At 39.1% G+C, this 24764-nt stretch overlaps 1 protein-coding gene and 1 long non-coding RNA gene across 8 annotated transcripts in view; both read right to left on the reverse strand.

The window, feature by feature from the left end:
• Positions 1–24764, reverse strand: part of LOC110834174 (kelch-like protein 10) — a 45563-nt gene that overhangs the window by 2713 nt on the left and 18086 nt on the right. For 4 of the 7 annotated variants that reach the window (XM_087357461.1, XM_087357464.1, XM_087357463.1 and 1 more), the window contains 10 exons: positions 22198–22516; positions 18189–18240; positions 13260–13342; positions 6328–6515; positions 5026–5277; positions 4459–4738; positions 3436–3672; positions 2336–2505; positions 1766–1941; positions 838–996 (listed from right to left, as the gene is read on the reverse strand). In XM_087357461.1, the coding sequence (XP_087213587.1) occupies positions 838–996; positions 1766–1941; positions 2336–2505; positions 3436–3672; positions 4459–4738; positions 5026–5277; positions 6328–6515; positions 13260–13342; positions 18189–18240; positions 22198–22245 (1645 nt within the window). In that variant the 5' untranslated portion in view covers positions 22246–22516. The other 3 variants (XM_087357465.1, XM_087357466.1, XM_022073050.2) reach the window with 3 other exon arrangements.
• LOC110834171 (uncharacterized) lies at positions 15059–17997 on the reverse strand. Its single transcript, XR_015537478.1, has 2 exons — positions 17159–17997; positions 15059–15623 (listed from the first exon to the last, which is right to left on the reverse strand). It is a non-coding gene; the product is annotated as an uncharacterized LOC110834171 (long non-coding RNA).

The raw sequence follows: 24764 nt of genomic DNA on the forward strand, positions 1-24764 counted from the left end.
ATTGACTCTTCACCATCGTCTAGAAGTTTTAGATTTAAAATTCATACCCTTTTGCGGTGTTAGTATTAATACCAAGAACAAAATTAAGGATCAAATAGCTACAATATTATATTTGTAATTGTGGCTCGATTAGAGAGCAAAGGAATTTATGAAGCATGTACTTCACATGTCTGCTGGAGTTTATTTACAGTACAGTAGAAACAGAATTGTTCTAAACTACAGCGTCCCAAAAGTCGCACAAACCAAAGTTTAAGGTCACGTCTATTACACATATTAGATTATAGTCAATATTCAGGTTATAATTACGCAGCTGAAACTTATGTTTAAAGTGTCCCGAACCCTGATGTAGGAAATCTGTGGAGAGTTACGCCATTAATTTTTTCCAGTAGGATCAGGAAATTTCACCTGCAACTGCGCATGAAAGCAGCGTTTAACAATAAACACAAGCTGCACTGTTGAGAACGGCATTACACAAATAATAGACGAAAAGCAAAGAATACGAAGAAACCGCTTTAAACCACCGGCTTGTTGGGGATAACAGCACAAAAAATTTAAATTTCCTTGCCACAAGAGAAAAATATTTACCTTTAAAACTGGGACTGTGTGACAATGGGGCATACGTTAGTTGAGATGCCACAAGAGATTATCTGTTGTTAGTTAGTTTTCTTTGTGGATAATATATTCGAAACCATGAATCAGGTTTAAAAAAATACTGACAAACTAACCTTGCTGTCCATAAAGTCTGAAGCACTCAAAGACAATTAGGAAAACATTGCACAATAACACGCTCTGTAAGAAGCATAGAGGAACGTCACTCAGGATATCCAGAATTCTTACCTAGGGCGTACAGAATGCCGTGGAAGACGATGCAACGAAGACTGGACCGTTCAGAATGCAATGGCGCAACGAATGTCCATTGGTCGGTGACCGGGTCATACACTTCCACCGTGCTCAAAATAAGGTAATTCCCACATCCACCAGCGACGTATATTTTGTCTGTAAAAACAAATTAGCTATATGGCACAGACTGTCTACATATTTGATGTAGGCTGAGGCATTATACTGGTCCATGAAAAGCACAAACATACAAAAATCTATACTTAAATTTGTAAATCGATTAATTATATTGCATTTAATGTCCCCCTTTGTGTGATAGGAACTGTACGGACACGGCTGTCTCTGTTCATTTGTTTCTTTGTTTTCAACTTTATGCATTTCGATTAATGGAACAATTAGCGTGTCAAAGGAAACGAGTTTAGTGGATGCAAACAAATTGTTAAAATTTAATATAAACAGTAAAAAATGCTTAAATTAATGTATAATGATGGGAATTTGATTAAATTTGGTACCAGAGATTTCCCGCCACGGTGGTCTAGCGGTTAGAACGCTGGCCTTGTAATCCTGGGGTCTCGGGTTCGATTCCCGGCGGTGCCCGAATTTATAACTTGTGTTGGGCAAGGCCGTGGTCTAGGCAACACGGAGTTTTCCTCCGTGGCATCCCAACAATTACTCCATTCACACACAGAAGAAGGCAATGGCAAACCACTTCTGGATCATCTGCCAAGAACGTATATGAACAGGTCCCAGTCCGAGAAAAGGATGGAAGGATCCTGTTCATATGGACCTGTCCTCAGACAGAACACTAAATAAAAATAAAACCAGAGATTTACGGTACAAGCTACCAAGCGTTGTTATACGCGGACAGACAGACACCTCGACATTATGCACTAATTCACATAGTAATGTTTCGCAGGTTTTACGATACCATTTAGCACAGCCGCACCTGCATCGCATCGGTCCATATTCATAGGAGCGATCAAAGACCACTGGTTTGTCTTAAAGTCATATTTTTCCGCTGTTCTCTGTTCCTCAAGAAGAAGAAGACCACAACCGCCCATGGCGTACAAAATCTCTCCCAGAACTGCCACAGTTACCTCAGATCTGAAACGAAAAATACCGACTTCGCTATGCTTCGTGCTCCTCTGGCGATGATGCTCATTTATTGCTGATACAGATACATTTCCTCTCGCAGGGTACAGTTGTTCGTTCGACATTGTTAAATAATAATTCAAATGAATTTACAAGCAAATCATATTCTCCAAACCTGAAGAAACTACGAACTAAGTCTGTGATTGGCTTCTATTCGGCTTTGACCGACGACCAACATTGGCATGAATGTCCGCCTGCCTACTCACACTTTTCACGATGCCTCTGTATGTGAGTGGTACAAGTTAGAGCCCCTGTCCACATATATATCATGACTAACAGAGCGACTATCAGTTTAGAAGAAGGACTCTGCTCGTAGGAGTTTGTTCGTTAGCGAGCTGCATCTTACCTGCATTCGTGCATAGGCGCCACCTGATGCCATGTCTTCGTAACAACGTTGAAGTAGCGACATGAGCTTAAGGCTCTGTTGCCGTTCGAACCACCGATGACATAAATGTTGAAACCCACTAAGGCCGTGCCATGGGAAAATCGCTCATCTTTCTGGTAAACCTCCTCCATCTGCAAGAAACATAGGTAACGGCTTTATGTTTCTTTGGGTCACAAGGTCTGCTAATGTGAAGTCCTTACATCAGAGTACAAGCGACTAACGGAGCAGAGGTACAACCCCCAACAGTGAACCGAAATTGGTACACCGTGCTGGGTGGCCGGGCCTACCGCACTCGACAAAGACCGTGAGAAATGAACTTGAAGCAATAGTGGAATTATGGGAGAGACGGGAAACAGGAAGACACGAAAAGATACTTCAACATTATCAGTGTTCTCTTCAAGTCTACAAGTAACTGAAGAACACTTCTTTCTCTCTCTCTCTCTCTCTCTCTCTCTCTGCTAACAGACAAATCTAGAATTTCACATCAATAGCCGACATTTCAGATTTGTATGATGGTGAAGACAGATGTTGGTGTTTTGAGTTTTATCGACGCATAGCTCGTGGCAGTAAACCCCTCCCAAAAGAACGTGTGTCAGCCTTCTAATTCACGCGGCGTTATCGCCCAGAAGTCCAGCATCGACACTGACCACTTCTTAATTTATTACGTTGAAATCCACACTGGTGATAAACGATGATTTCGTTTCATGTCTAAAATCAGCAGAAAAGGTGTTATAACAGTTGATGAAGGACGCTAATTTAAAATGGCACCAATGGCAAATTTCATATCTTTCGTGGATTCCTATTAGAACTTACATTTTACATAAAACTCAACATTTATGTAATTTATTTATTCCTTTTAATTCATGTCTTTGAAGCTTCCTTAAAAAAGGGTTCACTGCGATGAAAATAAATGAAAACGAAATAAGGAGGCAAAGAGGTGCTTGTGAGTAAGCTTAATTAAACAATTACTTGGTATAAATAAGCAACAAAAGCAAACTAAGTTTTTTCTTCGAGGCGTCATTTAACAAGGCATGGTAAGAGTAGAAATGTTTACAACTCACCACACTCCATCGGTCTGCTCGTGTGTCGTAAGTTTCAATCAAAGCTGTTGGACTTTCGCCACGATACCCACCAATAGCAAACAGAATGTCCTGTGGGATTCGAGGGCGGGCAATCTTTGGTATCAGAAAATCCTTGTCCTCCTTCGTTATCATTTGCACGTCGTGTAAGAACGCGAGCGTCTCCAAGACCACGGGTCTGCACGCCTCATTTTCAGTCACGTATGGGTGAGTTGATACCTGTTGAACAGTTCAATGTGGGCTTTATATACTTCTAGGAATGTATGGTATGAATCACGGCATGTTTCATTGCAGAGGAGACAAGAATTTCACACATAAATTTATTGGTAACACGGAAGAAATAGACTATGGTATAACAAGAAACATGTTTATTGGTTTATGTAACGACGCTCTGAACAAATGCACAGGTTGTGAAAAGAAGTTAAAACGAAGTTAAATCAACCTTTGAGAAATGTGTTGAAAAGTTTTTCAGCTGAAAGTTAAATACTTTGGTAAGAGTTGTATTTTGAGTTACATTAAAAGACGTAAAATTTGTCCCTCGTCTCTCCAATGTGAGATACACGTTGCGATCACCACATTTTTTTGATGAGATAACCTTAATTAATCGTCAAAATTACGTAGAATCGACAGAATCTTATGACAATTAGTTGCTTCGAGTTCCAAGGGAGGCATCCTGCTACGTGTTGATGGTTTGGATTAAAGGTCCGTCAAAAAAACAATGTGTGATTATGATCTCGATGTTTATTAAGATAAATTTCATGTATCGACCTTAATTGGTCATCTTCAGGTGGTTCTTTAGTGTAATCTTCCCGTTGTTATTGTAAGATTTTAACCAGAATTGGAACGTGTCAACAGATTCTGTTGAAGCTCATCAGTATTAAATGTAATGAAAATCCGTAAAAATATTTTCGAGTTGGAACTACAGACAGATGGACGGGCCTAAACTCACGATTTGCATTAATTAGTTACGAACGCGTGTGAAAACGATTTCTGGCACATACTGACTTTTTCAAGGAAAAAGTTTGTGTCAAGTAGTCCTAGTCTCACGTCCTTCAAAAGGCCCACGATGTGGCCTTTCCTGTTGTCCGGGTCGTGGTTGATCCACCGGAGAATGCACTCCCACACTGTTTCCTCATCCTCTGCGTTTAGTTCCTCTGACGTGATTATCTCTTGCAGCTCCTCTACAGGCAGTTCTAGCAGTTCTCCGCTCTGCTGAGACACTTGCACGAAGTGCCGCAGAACGAAGCTGCGAGCGTGAGCCTCAAGGTCGGCGCAGAAGTGACACCTGCGACAGCGAGCGTAAGAGCTGGATCAACTTCTCCTTCGAACTCAGACACATTGATAAGCTGCAGCTAGAACTTTCTACCTTAATATTTTGATCAAAACATAATCTTTAAATTAAAAGCACATGAATAATAACCTGCCAATAACCCTGACCAAAAACGCATTATAATGTTCCCGGTCCCTAGTCAGCGTCTTTTTCTGTGATCCGGACCTTGGCTGCTCTCTGAGTAAGTGAGCTTCGCTCCAGCAACGACGGCTAGTGTCACAGCAAATGGCAACATCAATTACCTAGCGAAACGCATGATGCCGATACAGTTGTCGAGGTCCATCGTGTCCTCGAGGAAGTCGCAGCAGAGCTCAGTAACGGCTCCTATACACAAGTATTCAGCCGCCACAAGCAGCTGACGCGCGTTGTCGCAGTGGATGTCCACCTTCCGCAAATAAACATAATCCAGAATCTGCGACATCAAGTCCGAGCTAATTCCGTGCAGGAGAATGTCAGTCTTCTCACTGGTGTTCAGTGTTGAGGTGAAGAGTTTCCTGAAACGTCACGAAGCTGTTGTTAATTTACTCCGATTTCGAGGAACGGGGAGTAGGAATTTACAATAGACACGTACATAAAGTATAAGTGTTTATAATTTACGTAGCCAAAAGAAGTACACTTTTTGAACATGGTGGATTAATTCTTATGTTATTTGCATACTTTACAAACTACCTAAAGCCCTAAGTGCGTGTGTGAAATCTGTGCACGTGTATGGAAAAGTATGTAGACGATTTGACAGCATCACGTCAGATCAGATGACCGTAGGAATTTAGGGTTTTGCCGTTAAGCTGAAATCAGTCTAGCATTTATCTTGCAGCGGCAGAATGTGTACAAATGGGTCCAGATTAACTGCGAGGGGGGCGAAGAGCATGTGCAGGCTTAACAGAATATAACTTACAAATTAGGTGCTCACAGAAAAACATCCATGTCAGTACCAGAAAATAACCTGTCAAGAATGCAGTGAACGTTATTAATGTAGAATGGTTATCTCGTTTCTTATATGACTTTCAATCCTTCAAGAGATATCTGAGGTTATAACAAATAAAACAATAATCTTAAAACCAACCAGCAAAGTAACACAAATATTGTAATATATATTACAGGCTGAACATTGTACTGATCGATCAGTAATATGAAATCAGAGCCTCCTAAATCTATTTGATCACCTTGGTTCAACTACACTTAAACCTCAGTGCAAAGAGCCACGGACATATATATCTGTCTTCTTGTATGTTGCGTCGTGTAGTCTCGTAAAAAAATTATCGGGAGTTTCAGGGGTGCTTACTGCGTCGTCTATCAAGGAAAGAAGGCAGTAAGTCTGAAATGCCACTCAATTATTATGGGGCAAAGTCCAGAAGACAGTCATCTTCTTATTCACCGCCATGGCCATAAATAAATAACAAAACGTAAATACCCACATAAAAATACAGTTTTCTGCAACAAAGAGGATACAGCATTTCGCACACTAATTGACATCTATTATGACTTAAAGTCCTATTTTGTCCTTTTTTCATATGTTAATCAACCACGTCAGTAAATAAACAAACCTGAAATATGCGCTACACGTCGAGAGAATCACTCTGTGGACAGGAAAAACGCCGCCATCTTCCAATCTCAACACGGCGTCACATAGAAGGTTCTCTTCCCTCAACTCATTCTGAGAGACCAATACTTCGGCGATCATGCACCTGCCGCCATGTTGAGAACAGCTGCGATGTTGGTTTAACTCCATCTCCTGAAAAACAGTCCAGGTTTTTCTTCATACTGACACGTGTGCACATCAGCTGAGAGTGACAGAGGGGTAACGGCACTAAGAAGAATATTTGGTCCTGCGAGAGCGTGACTGCCAAGAGAATGGTGAAAAATGCATAATATGGAGCTTTACAGGTCTCCTCACTAAATAATAAATCTTAGGCTGATCAGATCAAGAATGATGAGATGGCGGGGCATGTAGTACACATAGCAGAGAGAGAAAAAATTCAATTCAAATCTAAAGGGTTCTCACGACGGTAGATTACACTTAAAGTTATTTATTGTCACAACTTTTTAAATCGTGTTTTTTAAAAAAAACCACGACGTTTCGGAGTCTGGTTCTGTCTCCGCCTTCATGTGAGAGGTACCTACTCCGTTTGGTCAATTGGATAGAGCTAGTCTCTGTCACTGTCAGAGGGACCTAACAGAGTAGGGACCTCTCGCCTGAGAGAGAACACAGAACCAGCGTAAAAACGTTAGGGGTTTTTAAAGAAAAGACGATGGAAAAAGTCCTGACAATGAATAATTATAAGAAATACAACACTATAATTGGAAAACCTGACAGGAAGAGGCCACTTGAGAGTCATATGAGTTGGTAGGGTAATATTAAAATGGATCTTAGTGAAGTAGGAAATGAAGGTGTGGATTTACTTCCCGTGCTTGAGGGTATGGTTTAGAGTCATGGACTTGCAAACACGGAAATGAAACTTCATGTTTCATAAAAGGCGAGACATTTGATCACCTGGGCTACTGTTAGATTCTCAAGCAGGATTTCGGTTGCATGGAGTCAGTTTGTTTCTTAGTTACAGAAATTTTTGTTAAGATTCAACACAAAATGACAAAACTGTAAGTGTGACTGATAAAGGCAATATTAATTAATGCCGCGTGTTTGTCATTTCTCAGATAAGGTTCAGTCTTCTGATATGTAAACTACGTAGACGTTAAACATAAAATAGCAATGTAATCTATAAAGACTTAGATGCTTCTTCTCTGGTGAACCGATTTCTAAAAATTGTGACAAATATATGCGATAGAAATTGTGACCTTTGATGCAGAAGCAGACATTTAACAGGTAAGTTTTGGAAAAAGAAGGTTACGCAATTTCATAACCATAAAAATTGTGAGTTCCTCTCTCTCTGCAGAATTAAAAGTGCTTAAGAGTTTGATGATTTGTGACTTTCCTGCCTATGTTACGCATTTTTATACACTACAAGCGCAATATGTAATTTAAATTCATCAAATGCACGTGAGATTGACAGTTGGAAACAGTCGTAAAAGCTGTACGTTATTCTACAGCATACGCAGATTAGGCGTACATCACGTTACACATACACTGTAAAGTGCACGATATTTTGTGAAAACTCGATTGCATTCTAGGCTTGTCAAAGTATAGTTCACTTTCGTTCTGGAACCCGAAGGCTCATCACCGTGTTCACAAAAGCCCGTCACCGGACTGAGCCAGCTACATCCAGTTCGCTCCAAAAATTTCCTATTTCCCTAAGATCCATCTTAACTTTGTCCTCCCACCTACGCCAAGGTCTACCCACCGGTCTTCTCCCATCAGGCCTCCAAACCAATACCCTGTAATATCCCTCCCCTCCCCCATGCGTGCCGCATGTCCAGCCCACCTCATCCTCTTGATTTAATCACCCTAACAATATCAAGTGAGGAGTACAGGCCGTGAAGCTAATCATAATGCAGTTTTCTCACTCACTTTTTGGGTAAATGTATATTCCTCAACACTCTGTTCTCAAAGACCCTCAGTCCATGTTTCTCCCTGAAAGTGAGAGACCAAGTTTTGCACCCATACAGCACAAGTGACATAGTTACACTTCGGTATATTTTAATCTTCAGATTTCTTTATATGAGACTGGAGGACGAAAGTTCTTAGACTGAATGATAGCAAGCATTCCCTGGATTTAATCTGCTCTTGATTTCGTCATGAATGTCATTCTGACTTGTTAGTGTCGTTCCCAAAGTACTTGAATTTTGTCAAATTTTCGAACGACCTATCCTTTTATTCTGGTTCTGTCCTGAATTCTGATGCCGAGACATTATCATGTATATTATCTTTTTTGTATTTATATCTAGACCAATATCCTTTCTAGGCCTGAAGAGTTTCTCTGCGTTAGCTTTTATAATATTCATATTATCGCTCAACAGATTAATATCATCATCACAGACCAAAAGCTGATGTGTCCCATTCAATTCCAAATCGCCATAATTTCCTTGGACTTTCCTGATGGCATATTCTAAGGCAAATTGAAAGCCAGCGGCGATAGATTTTCTCCCTGCTTCAAGACATTCTGAATAGTAGGAAATGTGCCAGACAAATGTTTACCTGCGGGAATTGCACTGATAGTATCACTTAAACGCGATTTAATTTGCTTTACTATCTTTTTTTTTTAACTGAGTCATGCGTTTTCTTAAAGTCAATATACAAATAGCTAATGGACTGCTCCGTTGTACTCCCAATTTTTCTCTAGCATCTGGCGAATGTAGAACATCTGATCAGTTGTAGATCTACCACGACGGAACCCACTCTGATGATCCCCAATAATTTCATTGGCATATGGAGACGAATATTGGATACAATTTTGTAGGAAGGTAATAAGAGGGAGATTTCTCGATAATTAGTCTTATAAAATCGAAATAATTTTTTTATAGCTTCCTAAAACGTTTTAAAAATGTCGATGTATTGAGAAGTGTAAAGTGTTAGAATTATTAATCCGAATATAAACCCCAATTCTTATCTATCATATATTTGTATTAAGATTCTGGGACACTAAACACGTTTTATCTCTTTAAAATTTTAAAATGTTAATTGCTTACCGGAATGTTATTTTACTATAAACAATGCCGTGAACAAACAGAAATCAATCTAGTATTAATTGAAATTGTGTTAGAAAGAAGACAGGCCTGATTTTCTTACGAAAGCTCATAAATGTAAATGACGACATGTAAATATAATAGGCAATAGTAATAATAATAGATAGTAAATCATTACCTAATCCTTTCTTCAAGAGGGAAAAAACTGGATGTCCACTGGCGTAAAGCAATTGAATCAAAAATAAAATGGAGAGAGTAGGGGGAAGTGTCACAAATTTCTTAATAATTCGTATAAAATATGTACTTGAGTTATTCTGAAAGATTTTTAACAGCACAAAAGTATCTAGTCTACGTCGCACATCTGCTACAAGCGACTCACAGCCTAGTTGTTTCCACAGTAACGACGGCAATATACACTACAACAATACAAACAAAAACTCTGACCTAACAATTAAATTTTATACATTAATGCTTCTCATTGTTGTGATTTAACAAATAGATGATTTCAATACACATCACAAAATATTCTATAGTTATCCAGTTCAATTGCCATGGCCGTTCCGAAGAGTCTGTCCTCGTCCGAGGCTTAGTTAATTTGTTCGTAACAATGTTTTTTATGGTGAAAGGTTGTTAGCCTTACGCCCAACCCCCAAGCTGGAGGACCATCTACTTAGTTATCCAGTTCAGTGTAGAAATATGGAAAAAATTGACAGTGGAACCACGGTTCCGGAGAATCTGACGTAAACACGTCTCTGCATTTAAATTATATTTAAGCAATAAATACAATGGAAGGAAGGTAGCGGAATGAAATGTAATGTAATGAAATTAAAGGTTGGTCAAGTGTTTTAACGCCCATTCGGGGGGGGGGGGGTTAGTTTAGTTTCTTCCCCAAGATTTTAAAACGCAACCAACCCCCCCGAAGTTACACGTTTTTGCCGAATGACCTTGATAGACGAAAGGAGCGGTTTGTTCTAGTTTGAAAAAAATAAAACATACAAAGAGAATTTCTCTATGTTGTAACTTCTATACATATTTTCCTTAATGCAAGTAGTCAATAATTAATATTAAACACGTTTACTACAAGAACAAAATACATTTAGAATAACGAGAAAAGCAAGAAAAGGTGCAATTTCATTTGCCATTATTTCAAAATAACCAGATTCATTTTAAAGATGGTTTTTCAGGGGACCGGGCGCTGTTGAGCCTATCGTCCCTGGGCCAGGGAAAATGATTCCGGGGGCCGCATGATGTACAGGCCTGGCGCAGACGAAGGTAAAGTATTTGCCTCTGAAGTTGGATAATCTCTATTTTTAAGGAAGGAATGTTAGATTGAAATCGTAATCATCTCATTTTGCTTCTAATTCCTGTCACAATGGAGAATTAATTCGTTCTTTATTTTTAAACTTTAACAAATTGTCGAAATATGTAGAATAAACATTGCGTGGGAAGCGAAACGTGCGATTACTGACTTTGCATCAAACACGAATTTAATAAACTGACAACACATAATGACGCCAACCTAGAAGATAACCTCTTCCCCCCCCCCCCCCCCCCCCCGACTGGTCGTTTCATTCAACAATCACAAAACACGTGACGACGCACTTGAGTTCAGCCCTAGCTGCCTTCCGTCCTAATACAGGTTTTAAATCTCAAAAGAAAATAATTTTAAATGTAGGCGTGAGGAACGCAAATCACTTAACACTGAATAAATTCAATTCATTTATATAAGTGTTTGCCAACAGCAAGAAGAAAATAACAGGCAAACACTGATAATACATACAATAATAATGAAAAATATTTCACAAACAAATTAACTAAACATATACATATACGGTATTAAAAATAACAGCCAAATACAGGCAAACCCAGAATATAAACAATATTATACACAAAGAAAATAAATGAAGAAATACAAATAACAGCAAATAATCCACCTAGGGAAATGCTAATATAAATGTAAAACGATAAGAAGTACAAGGAACTAATAACCAAGCTAGATCATCTATCAAGACAACCTATCTAGATCATTTCCCTTAGTGAGAACGTGCCCTCAAGGGAGATAATGTTTATGCTAAATACGTCCAAATATTTACATACAGTGGTTTCTTAACGTTAAGCCCTGCAGTTATAATTTTGACGATGCAAATGCAATACCTCAAAAGTTTGAACAAACACTTGTCCGCATTCCCAATTTGCGGTGCTAAAGTAGGAAATAAAGGAACATAAGTTCTACATTCCAAAAATTTTAATAGCATATAATTTTTTACATTCCTAGGAGAGAAGAAGATGGGGTATGGAGAAAACTCCATAATGATGAACTTAAAAATCTGTACTCCTCCCCCAGTATTGTCAGGGTGATTAAGTCGAGAAGAATAAGATGGGCTGGGCATGTAGCGCGCATGGATGGGACAAGAGGTGTCCACCGGGTATTGGTTGGGAAGCCTGAGGGGAAGAGATCTCTGAGGAGACCTAGACGTAGATGGGAGGATAATCTCAGGCGGGATCTGTGGGAGGTAGGAGTTGAAAGAGACTGGATTTTGTTGGCCCAAGACAGGGTCCAGTGGAGGGCTTTGGTTAATTCGGTGATGAACCTTCAGGTTCCGTAAGCCATCTGGTTGGTTGGGTCCACTATTTGGGAAGCCTGAGGAGAAGAGACCTCTGAGGAGACCTAGACGTAGATGGGAGGATAATCTCAGGCGGGATTGATGGAAGATAGAAGCTGATGTTGACTGGATTTTGTTGGCCCAAGACAGTGGAGGGCTTTTGTTAATTCGGTGATGAACTTTCGGGTTCGGTAAGCCATTTAAGTAGTTATTATTCTGAAGCGTTTTTTGGGCGAGACAACTGTGGGATGCCACCAGATAGAAGGTGCGATTTGCACAGTGATCGGCCACGACCTTAACACATCTCAGCTTCTGGAAGCACAAACGAGTTACGTGCGAGATTACAAAGGGTTTTACAGAGCAAAAGACGGCCAAAAGTTTCGTATTTCAATACGAATGCTTTATACCTCTAACCGTTCACGCCATCAGGAATCAGAGTGCCGCCCGGCTGGTTTCAGTTGGCAAATAATACGAGATATTGTTCTCGTGGATTCGATGTTACGTAACTCGGCAGCATAAGGTTTTGTTCCCCAGGGAATACGAGTTGGAAGAATCACTGACGTTAAGATTATCCTGCATGATCTTATCACAAAGAGGCTGCGTAATGAAGAAATGACATTTTTAGTCATGTGGGATTTGAGGTTTTCATAGCACAACACCCCAGAAGACAACCATATTCGTTTTTAATGATGCTTATTATGAACATGAACTATTTGGCACTAACTATTAACTATTCGTCGAGATTGATTTAATCGTCGTTAATTGATTCAATTATGCCAAATGTCCACTCTGGTTGTTTCAGTTCGATTTAAATTTGAACACAGCAAGCTGAATTCGCACATGTAAATCCAAAACGTGGACAGACTGCAAAGTTTCCAATTTCAGTGTTCGTCTGTATCGGAGCTACTGCAGAATTGACTGCTCAAACTCATTCTTAACCTCAACACAAGATGGGGGTGAGTGGTCAGCGTCGTGCTGTGGTTGCACTTTACCACTGGAAATGGATCACGGTACCCATTGTAGAGGAGGCTGGGTGGGCCCCAGAGTCGGTCTGGACGCAGAGGCTGCTGGAAAAATACTCTGCTCCTGTCACAGATCGAACCCCGTTCGTGCAGTCCGTAGCTAATCACTGTACTAACTGAGCTGAATATAAGTTACAATAAATGATTAAGAAGGCAGTGTCAAATGCAAAACCCTGCATCAGGCGACCTTCTCAGCATATAAACAGGAACGAATGTCAAATGTTCATCTCTAGTCTGTCTGTTGGGAACTAAACTCAGGACTGGTTGTCATACCTGCACACATAACATTTGGGAAGCTGCCTTGACGTGCCTCAGACGTTTCGTACAGTGGGAGGAAACAGAAGTAAAATTTGCAGAAGTCATTTTGTGCTTCTGAGGACATCACTGCAGCGGCCGTTGGTTTCAGTGATGACATCCACAGACAAAAGCAATTGGAGACATTCGTCGCATTAAACAATAACGAGGCGGAAGGAAACTGCACATTGAGGAGCTCAACTTAATTTTCAATGTTTAATCCTTACACTTACTTTCTTATAGTATGCAACTTTGCCCTAACTTATGCCACAGAAATGCGAAATGAACATGTAGCAATGAAAGTTCTTGCATGAGATCTGTGCATCTCACGGCAATGAAGATGTCGCCACCGGTCTTCTGGGACGTGACGTCATGTTGACTTGCATGCATCTACCAATTTTTAGGAGGAAAACACAGTGTCCAGTTTCAACCCTCAAGACGGAGGTAGTTTAATCCTCCGAAACGTTCGTTTTTACCCACAAATCATCACGACGCACTTCCCAGAAAACAACCGTGGGCAGAAGATTTAGACTTATAATTTTTGTTACAGGACAAAAGTTACTTTCTTCTTTATTAAAATCCTCCTCAAACAGGGCATTCATTGATGACTTTATCTGGGCTGCAACACAGTGTAGTCTGGTAGAACTTCACCAAAGTTTCAGAGGTACTTGTTGCCTCCATCATCAGGACGAGGATTAGAGCCAGAAGACAAATACAACAGAAAAGAAATGCTACGGTCAGAGTCATGGGCCCCAAGAATCATGTTGAAATGAAGGCAGAATCTTCAGTGGACCAGTGGAGAATGAAACAGCAACGGGTGACAGCAAGGCAGCCACATCCTCGCCAGATGCTGGTAAAGGACTTGAAAAGAGAAAGTTGCCCTAATAAGGGTCCAATTTTGTACCATCTCTCTCTTACATGTAACCCCCTCCCCAGGCCCGACAGTTATTCTGGCAAAGCCGTGTTAATGAACAACGTATATTTTCTGCAGAGGAAAAGATCAACAATTTGGTGAATTGTCGATGTTGGTCTTCTCAATAGTAACGTCGTGTGGACTTGTGGGTGGATGCCTCGGTCCTGAAGATGGACACAGTATGTTTCTCCGAAACGTTGGTCACTGCCATTACGTCTGCTCTACCTGAGACGCCATGCCGTTGATCTTAACAGACCGTGAAGCACGTATGAACAAGAACAACTGACGTCACTATTTGCTGCAGCTTCCGACGGCAGTGACGAAGTTGATGGTGATCTTTTGGGCTCTGACGCCGTGTGGACTGGCCGGCAGATGCCAAAGTTTCGAAGAAGCGTACTGTCTCCATCTTCAGGGCTAAAATAACAATGCTGGAAATCAGACGGTTTATATATTGTGGCAGGAAGGGAGAGTCGGTTCAATCTCTGCCTATTTCAATCCCGACCGGCCCATTCATTAGGACATCCCTCGATATCTCGATGTGGAGTAGCAAAATTGTGCCTTCGTCAGTTCAACCAAAGTTAATATGTTACACGAGTCAAGGTCACTCTGGTTACTTTACAGAATTTTGATTTCTTAAAGCCCTGTAGCAACTGCATGTACTACCAGCTTTAAAAATCAGCAAATCTCATTTCGTCCTCAAAGTGTATTAATGGGTTTTATACGATTCTCAGGATAAACAGAGATTACTTACGTGAACAGCTTTAACCAACTGACTGTTGTTATGGAAACGCTCTGTGTTTTCTTTGAGGTAGGGGTACGCGAGCATCAGTTTTAGAGGGTTTTACCCACAGTTAGTACAGAACAATCGAGTTCATTGTTTATTATTTCCTACTCTACAGATAATTGTACAAAGAATTAGTTAATACATCTTTAATGTTAACAATAGAGTGCTTGGCCTTATGCCTTATCTATAATCGTTATTTTCGTTTCTGTAGAGAATTAAACCTGTTTAAAATAAAATATGTCCAGTAACATAAACAACTCAGGAGTAATATTTCATTCTTAGATTCACTCAATATTTTATTCGTTTTCCATCTTCTTTGCCACTCTGCTGATGTCCTATCACGCCCAATATATCCTATTATCATCAATGTCATAGTGAATTTAGATAACGTCTTCAAAAAGGTTTCTTGTGCCTCATTCGGGATAATCGTCGTCGAGATCTTTGTTTTATTGTTGTTCTTATTCTCAGTCGTCTTGTTGGCCCCCTTCAACTTTCAGAGTACAAATAATTTTAAAAATTCTCTGCCGTTCTTCCTCCAGTAACAGATCCCTGTGATTTTTAGATGTAGTCGCCTGCATTCGGAAGTCCCTCGACTACACAGACGGATAGCGCTGTTCTCTATGTATTCACTTCTGCAACCACGTACCTGCATTTTATGAAAAATTAAGAGTGAAAATCAGCAAGCTTATACATCATCTAAAGCTAAAAACCAATTTCGTTAGACATATAAGACAGAGCTACAGAAAATACGTAGGCCCTTCATTACAAAGGAAACTTATTAAGACCTTTATATTCACCCTTAAACATTTTTCTTTTAAATTTACGTCGCCAACGTATAACGAACAAATGCCAGTGTTATTACGTACAGAAATTTAACCATTTTCTGCCAAAATATGTTTTTGCGGTTCTAAGATGTCAGCGACTGTAGTGTGGAATAATTATGAACGTGTTGTCTTTGGGACTCGTCGTCTGTGTTGACCTAAAATATCTTTGACTTTTGATGGGGTTGCTCTGGATTTCGGTGGAAGGGAAGTCAAAGCCTGCTACTTAAACGTTCTGGGTTTTCCCCAGTTAGCCACCAACGAATGTTCCCCCAACATCCTGTACCATACTTCATGAAAACCCTCCAATTTGATCGAGAGATGAAACGAGCTAACAGACCAATGCCCACGAGGTCGTTAGTTTACTCACACAAACACAGGAGCCGGGCCAACAGGCAACGCATGTCATTACATCACGATCTGAGGGATAGGTTAAGACTGTGAAATGTTATGTCCTGTCTGGGCTAGCCACATTCGATGTATTTCATTAAGCTGTTACAGTCGTTCAGAATAACACTTCTGTCGCTCACACAATCTGTTTGGGCCAGACGTGGATTCTGTTGCTGACTGAGTTACTACACAAAGCAGAGGCATTTTTAAGTTGATGATAATTGTACGGTCTGCTAATCATAAAATTCCCCGCCTTTTGTAGAACCCAAAGGCTTATTACGGTGTCACAAGAGACAGCCACCGGTCCAAATTCTGATCCAGACCGTATTTTATTATGTTTTAATAGTATCCCTCCATCCAAATATAGGTTACTACGAACTGTGTCAGTAGGATCTAATGGCACATATTTCCATGTATGTTCATAAAAAATTGCCCTCTTTTAACAATTTAGTTTCAAAAGTAATTTTTCTTTCAATACAAACTGTTTCTGGAGGACTGTCCAGCATAACAAGAACAAGAAGAACCTAAGGTAAGTAAACATCTGTTTGATTTCTGGTCCCTATGCAGACGAGTGCTGTCTTCTGGGGTGTTACGCCTCATAGTGTGACAGGTATTGACCAACGCTTCAGGGGTGCTTACTGCCTCCATCATCAGGTGGCACAGGACAAGGCGGCGCAACACCACAGAAGACAGCCATTTTCAAATCAACTCTCATCAAATAATAAAGAACTCGATATGGATATGAAATGCCGTTAAATCTGAGACTGCAAGAGGCCAAATATCGTGATTAGCATGATGGCGTTGATTTTTTGTGCCTCCAGAGAGAATCCCTGATCAAAGAAACTTCATTATCTGCTTTAACACCCCGACCCTCAAGTGAGATAGCCCAACCTCAATGAAGCCATGAAAGGTCTAGGGAGTCATCAGACTCATTGCTAAGCCCCACACTATGCATATTCTTCAAACTTACATTTTCTTATTTTGTAAAAGAGAGAATATTATTCCAGTGCAGTCTGTCACTTCTCTGTCACCAACTACTCAAGTTTTAGGCATTTATAAATATGAATATTTTGTTTTACATTTGTAAAATTATCCCTTGTCAACAAAGCATGGCACATTCTCAGGTTGTAGATGGAGGGGATGAGAAGGCCACCACAAAGGGATGATAGCTCTGAATCTACTGCATAAGTAGCTGCAAACACCTGTAAAGAAGTGGTCCTGTAAACTGGGGTTTGGGCGTGAGGCTAACAACTCCCACCATAACAAATCAACAAGTTGCAATATTGTGGTTAGACATATGCATAAAAAAATTTTGGTTGAAAAGCCTGAAAGGAGGCTACATCTTTGAAAGCCTAGGCTTGGATGGCAGGATAATATTAAAATCAATCTTGGGGAAATAGGGTTCGAGGGTGTAAACTCAATTCATCTGACTCGGACAGGGATCAGTTGCATTCTCTTGTGAACATGATAATGAACCTTTCAATTACTTAAATACTGGGAATTTTTGATTAGCTGAGTGTAGAATTTCCTTCTCAAGAATAACACTGCTCCATGGAGCTAGTTTGAGCCCAGCATTGATGCTGTCCTCAGCCAGATGAATAAAGCTCAAACTCTCACACTTTATGTAACATTAATTTTAATATTATTCTCCCACCCTTGCCTATATATCGCATGTGGGCTCTTCCTTCAGATTTTCTACTAACTTATGGTCTTCGTCTGTCATCCCACCCTCGCATCTTCCATGTGAACATAAGAAACACTTATGTTAACTACTGCACAGCAGACAAACAAATTTTCCAATTAGTATCACTTAGACCTGCAATTATTTCCTCAGAGAAGATAGCTGATGCCTTTCTTTAACTTCTTCTCGACCAAGATCTGGTTCTGCCACTTTTTCATGTGCTTTCCCTTTGCCATATGAAGCTCAATCAAGCTGTTTTTCCTGTTGCACCTTCTTTGGTGGCCCAGCGTCTACTACTATAGCTCATCGGCCTATTGACAACCTTTGATGTGGTATGGCTCAGGATAAAGTAGAACAGGAAGAGCGTGATTCTGTAGAACAAAAGTAGAAAATAAAAGACATTTCGAACACAAAAACAATCTGTTACTGTCTTCAGAGTAATAATATAGTAGTAATCCCATAAAGCTAGGCTGAGCAAGCAGATCTCTACTTATAAAAATGATATTCGATCTAGGAGCCTTGCCCTGGTGTGAGAATTTCTGAGTGCTTTAACTGTGGACAATAAATTATGTTTCTGTTCCATCTAATAATAAAAAGAAAAATCTCATTCTGAAACTACATGTAACAAAAACTTTAACTGGCTGATCATAGCCTAATAAAATGTCTGGTAAGTAATATCTGAGGAAGGACAGCTCATAACAGAAGGAAAACTTCCTGTCACAATCTCCCCACTTGCATTGGCATCTCCATGAGCCAGCTTAGTACATGCTGTATTGGGATGAAGAGCTTTAAGATCTTTGCTGCAATAATAGCTTCAATGCAACATTGCTTTGTCTGCTGCAAACGCAGCATGCATTAACTACAACACTTTAAGTGTACAAGTAAACAACAGAATTTGCCCATATTTAACACTACCCAGCAGTCCATTAAGTAATACTTACTGGGATACTGGGAATGACCTGTTCTTCAAGTGCCTGAGCACTGCGGGTCCAACTTTTTCGTTGGCTTGATCTACAGATATTCGGTAGGACACCTTGGATGAGGGATCAGCCCGTCGCAAGGCCTCTACCTGTACACAGGACAGCACAACACAGAAAAACGCGGACAAACATCCCTGGCTTGAGTGGGATTCGAACCCACGGTCCCAGTGGCACAAGGCCCATGCCTCAGACCACGCGGCCACTGCAGACCCCTAAGTAATACTTAGCATAGCGAAAGTGCTATTAGCAGTATTTGGAATGAGGGGTTGGGGGTGGAAATAAAAGATTCTGTCACATATAACATCTTCTATGCACAAAATCTCTATGATTATTGAGAATTAAAAAAGTAGCCACACCTGAGGAAATGTATGACTGCTGATACAGAAGCAAAACCAATCTCTGGATTATTATGCTCCATTAATAAACTTGGTTTCACAAAGGGCAAGACATTTCTTGCCTAGTTGAGCATACTGTTAGCTTATCAAGAAGAATTCTGGGAAAAAACTCATATGCAATGAATATGCAGGTTTCCAGATTAATCACAGTTGTAAGATGTCTTTTCTCACAGAAATCACTGTATTATGTTAGAGTTTTTATACATATTTCTTCCATTGTGACTATGACATATCTCCAAATTTTAATAAAAATATAATGAACACTTGATGTAGAGCTGAGGTGGTAAAGCAAATAGTCAATGCATATTCAGTGAAGCAAATTAAAGGCATATACCTTTCAGCCCAGCTTTATGAAAAAGCAAATTTACTTTCACATTCGTTCAGTTGTTAAATAGCTGAAGAATAACTTTGTGTTGCTGTCAATTAATACAAATCACAAACAAATTATATAGACTCGTTATCATCATCCTTTCCAGTTTTAAACCAGAGAGTTTGTTAAGCTCTTAAAATGTCTCACCCTTACACTTGCGGTATAAAACCATTACACATTATATCAAGTATGGACAACCTTTAAGTAGCCAGGGAGCAGATATACTTTTCTCATCATGGCCACGGCCATGACATTATACATAAAATATTTCATCCAATGATCCAAGTCTAGGTCTCCCTCTCCTCCTTTTCCCTCCTGGTTTGTCATCGAAAAGCTGATCATGTACGTAAATTTATTCCTAGAATATCCAAGTGACCAATTTACAAAGAATCATCTGTAAACCGTTCTCACTGTATTTTTGTTGAACAACTGTAAATAAAGCCTTGCTTGCTACAGGATGTTCTATTTAAAATTCAGCCTCAACTGTAACAGTTTTATAGCATATGTCCTTCACCTTCTCAAAGACACAATTCAGAGTCCTGAAATTTTGTTTCCAGTCAAAGCATTTTTGATTTATTTTGTACTTCATTGTCAGGACATTCTTCAAACGATTTTGATGTTCAGTAAATCTGAAGAATAAACACACATACTGCTAATGAATATGCCATGTTTGCACCTGCACAGATCTTGCAGTGGTCTAGCAAACAAGAATGCTTAGACTCAAATATCACAGGGGAAGTTGGGAGAGTCTACTACTACATGGCATGAAAAAAAAGGCCAATATTTTTACTTCACAAAATTTGCTAATACAATACAATACAATACAATGAGGACTATAACAGGCTGTCTCAGAACAACTCCCACCCACTGGCTACCTATACTGAGCAGAATTCTACCACCAGCAATACGTAGACAAGGAGCCTTGTTACGTGAATTTAAGAAACTGCAACCAAATCCTAACCTCCCAGTTCATGATGACATCCCTTATCTTAATCTTGAAAGAATGAGATCCAGGCGACCCCCACTAGTTACTGCAGAACGCCTCCAAGCTGGCAATTTTAAAAGCAAGATTGCCTGGGCAACAAACTGGGCCAAACTAACTCCTCCTGATGTAAACAGCAAAATAAACCCTCTGAAATTACCAACGGGACAAGACCTTCCTCGCCAAATATGGAAAACCCTCAACAGGAGCTGCACCGGCCATGGAGTATGCACAGACGTCCTTAACAAAAAAAATGGGGAAACATTCAAACAGCCAACTGTGACCGTGGTGCGAGTCATCAGACCATCAAACATATTGTACAGGAATGCCACCTGACAACATATCCAGGGGAACAATCAGATTTCCTCCTAGCCTCTCCACCAGTACTTGAATGGATTGCCAATCTTGACCTAAAATTATAGTATTGTATTCTAGTATATTATATTTGTAATGTCCATCGTATTCTTATATTTCATGTGTTGTAATATAGCCATAAGATAAATATGATAAAATGCTAAGAACAGCAAAAAGTGTGTATAGCTAAATATAGTTTATGATGATGAAACAACTGATATAGTGAGGATAACTAAATTTCCTGGCCTAGAAATTTATAATGGCTTGAAATGGATAGCACATGATGAATATATTATACATAAATATATAAACAAATTCAGCATGCTTTGTTAGGAGGAGCAACATCATTCACAAAAATATATAAATAACATTAATTTGTTTATATACACTCTATCATGACATACAGAGAAATTAACAGACATGCAACAGGCAGGAAAATATTTAATACCCAATAAAAATCATTTTGAAAATTGCATGTGGTTAAAGGAGTAAAAATTGTGGAGAATTAATATACTCCTCCTTACTAGCAAATATGCAGTCTCATTATGAGCATTCAATGTGAAGAAATTTCAAAGAAATTAAGAGACACAAATTATAAATTAGGACACAAATATGCATAGAATCTGTTAACTTATTCATTCTGTATGCTGAAGCAGGTAACCTGAAACTTTCTAGAGTAAATTATAAGTATGCATCAAACAAACAACATGGTTAGTTCCTCATATAATCCTCAACCGTAACGCAATTCTCTGCTCGTTAGATATGTGCATGTAGCTGGAAGATCATGGCTTTTTTCTGCTCCTGGCCACCAAGTGCTTGTCGACAATGTCACCTTCTTCGTCTAATGATGCTCACAACAATGGTTGTCACAGACATTCATCCAGTAATTCAATAACTGGTCTTCACTCACTTTCAGAAGCCATTATGACAGCATAATATTATGTCATGTGAGTGATCTTAACTGACTCCTTGGAAACACTTTCACCACAGATCACATTCTAGATACAGTACTTTGCTTTCTGAATTCTGTTATTCTAAGAACACAAATATATATTTCTGTGACACATCCTACATCAAATGTAGTTCCTCTACATGATTAATAAACAGTAAACTAAAATGTAATTTTGCTGATCATAACTAGATTCTGGGGACAGTAGCTCAGGAAAATGCTCCTATTTTACTCTCATTAACTATTACTATAATAACAAAGGATTGTAATTGACTGGGTGCAGTACAGTGTTCCTTACCTGCAAACACAAGTGTGTTGAGGCCTTCTGCAATGGTGTGTGTCTCATTGCCTTCGTTCTGGTGTATACTTTCAGATTTTGTAAAATCACTTTCTAAAAAGTGAATGCTGCACAGATGCTTATTGCGCAGAAATTCTGCATTCTTCACACACATAACATAGCACTGTTTAAGTAATAAATCCTGCATATACAATTAAACGCAAATGTTAATCAACCAGCAATTATGTAGGATTTGAGGTTTTCACGGCAGTGGGTCTGAAGATTGCTGTCTTCTGGGTTGTTGCGCTGTGTAGTCTGGTAGATGTCCACCGGTGGATATCTACAAGCAATTAAATATAATTTATTATTATTCCACATCCAAAAACCAAATGTTTCCAAATCTGAATGAATGATTTCTTTGTTAGTTTGTACATATGGATCAAAGACAATAAAGTAAAAACACATTTTAACAAAACAAAATTAATTAAATTCTGCACTAACAACAAAACTTGTATTCATCTAAATATAGGGTATGATTATAAAACAATTTAAGAAGTGGGAACAGCTGCAACTCTTGGCCTACACACTGACAATAACTTAAATCGGAGAAAACATATTCAATATATTATCCTTATACTAAGCTCAGTACGCTTTGTTATGAGGACTGTCAGTTACATCACTCATGAAAATGAAAGCTTTAAAATTAGTCAACTTTGCTCATTTCCATTTCATCATATCTTATGCAATAATTTTCTGGGGAAATTCAACAGACAGCAAGAAGTATTTCGCACCTAAAAGAACATCATTAGAATAGTGGCAGGCAAAAAAAAGGAGAGCCTCATTAAAGAAATTGTTTAAAAAGTTTAATATTCTCCACTAGCCAATGAATTCTTGCTCTCATTATTAGCATTTATAGTAAACAACATAGGAAAATTTCAAACAAACTCAGACATCCACAACACAAGTACAAGATATAGATATAACCTTCATATATAAAACACTAATCTAGTAAATATCAAAAAGGAGTTTATTATAATGGAATTAGGCTACTTAATATTTTTCCAACCACTATCAAAAGTCTGAATCATAATATAAAGAAAGATTAAGCCAACACTAAAAAGTATCATCTCCTGTCTCACTCCTCCTACTCTACAGAAGAATTTACATTAACCAAAAATTTTCAGCTACTATAAATATAAGTAACAATTTTGATGCCTTTTTGCATAAGTTCTATTGCAACACTGTAGTAAACTATAAATAACTGTCACAACTATGCACTTATAGTCATATTACCAACAAGTATTGATTTTGTACTACAACATCCTTGGCTTGGGCCTATGCAGAAACAATCAAATCTAATATATTCTATTCTATTATCATAAAAGTCAACAACAATCCATCATACCCCTGATGATCCAGGCAGAAAGAATCTGTTAAAAATTGAGTTCCTGTCCAGAAATGACACTGTTTCTTGCCCAAGACAATTCTACCAAGTCAGACACCCTGAAAGCTTCTAGTTGTGAACAATTACAAAATTCGCAAAGATGTAGAATTTTGAGGTTATGTACAAATTATTAAACAGCACTAATGATAATTCTGTTACATAAATAACAAACGCAAATATAATACACAACAAATATACGGTATCAGATAAACACTTGGTGCCCAGAACTAGTTCAGAAAATCAAAATCATATAAAATCAAAATGTACCTTCCTTTGTGTATTATCACAGAATAACGACATTCACAGGGCCTTGGAATTAGTCACGGGTCGGGAACTGGACCCAGCCTCCAAGAAATCTTGGGCACTGAATTTTACTTCATTAGTATTTGTAAGCTAAATGCTCCTCTTGCAAAGGTTCTTGAGAAACCAGGGAAGCTCTGTAAAGACCTTACAAACAAGATCATATTGGGAGAGCCAGGTAAAACCCTGGATAGAAGAATATCAGCTTTATTGCAGAGAGGGCAGCAACACAAATGTGGGATTTGTCAACCTATTTGAGAGGCATGATACGCTGTGGAAGAATGGATGGGTTAGAAGCATGAATCTTCAGGTTGATCAGTCCAGATGGAGAGTGACAGGTCTCACATTGGTGTCACTGACACAGCTGCTTTTGTGAGAGAAGACTACATGGTACATGGCCTACAGCTTAACTACTTAGGCAAGAGGAGGCTAACACATCTCACTGCTGAAATAGTAGATGGGAGTCATGTGTCAAATGTTAGCAGTAGTCCTGTTATTAGCCATGCTACAGCCTTACCATTTTTTACCTTAAAATCAAAAGCAGATAGGTATTTAACATATATTCCATGCAATTACATCAATCATCAACCACTACAATGATTGCACCTATTGACCCATTCTGGGATAGTTGCTCAAGGCAACTAGCCCTTATTAGCTTTGTACGGTGCATTTGAGTAGTTAGTGAATGCTTCTGCACAATTTATACTCAATCCTGATTTGTCTGCTAGAGCCATCTAGTAGTGAATCAGGAGAGATTTGGATGAAAAATGGCAGCCAAATTTTTGCTTATGAAACATCTCGTATCATGCCCGTAAGGTTCTTTTACATGCCATAAATCTATGAC

Source organism: Zootermopsis nevadensis, unplaced genomic scaffold (assembly GCF_977971745.1).
Source record: "Zootermopsis nevadensis isolate Lab colony 2312 unplaced genomic scaffold, Znev_1.0 Znev_ptg000028l, whole genome shotgun sequence".
In the NCBI taxonomy this organism is placed as follows: Eukaryota; Metazoa; Arthropoda; class Insecta; order Blattodea; family Termopsidae; genus Zootermopsis; species Zootermopsis nevadensis.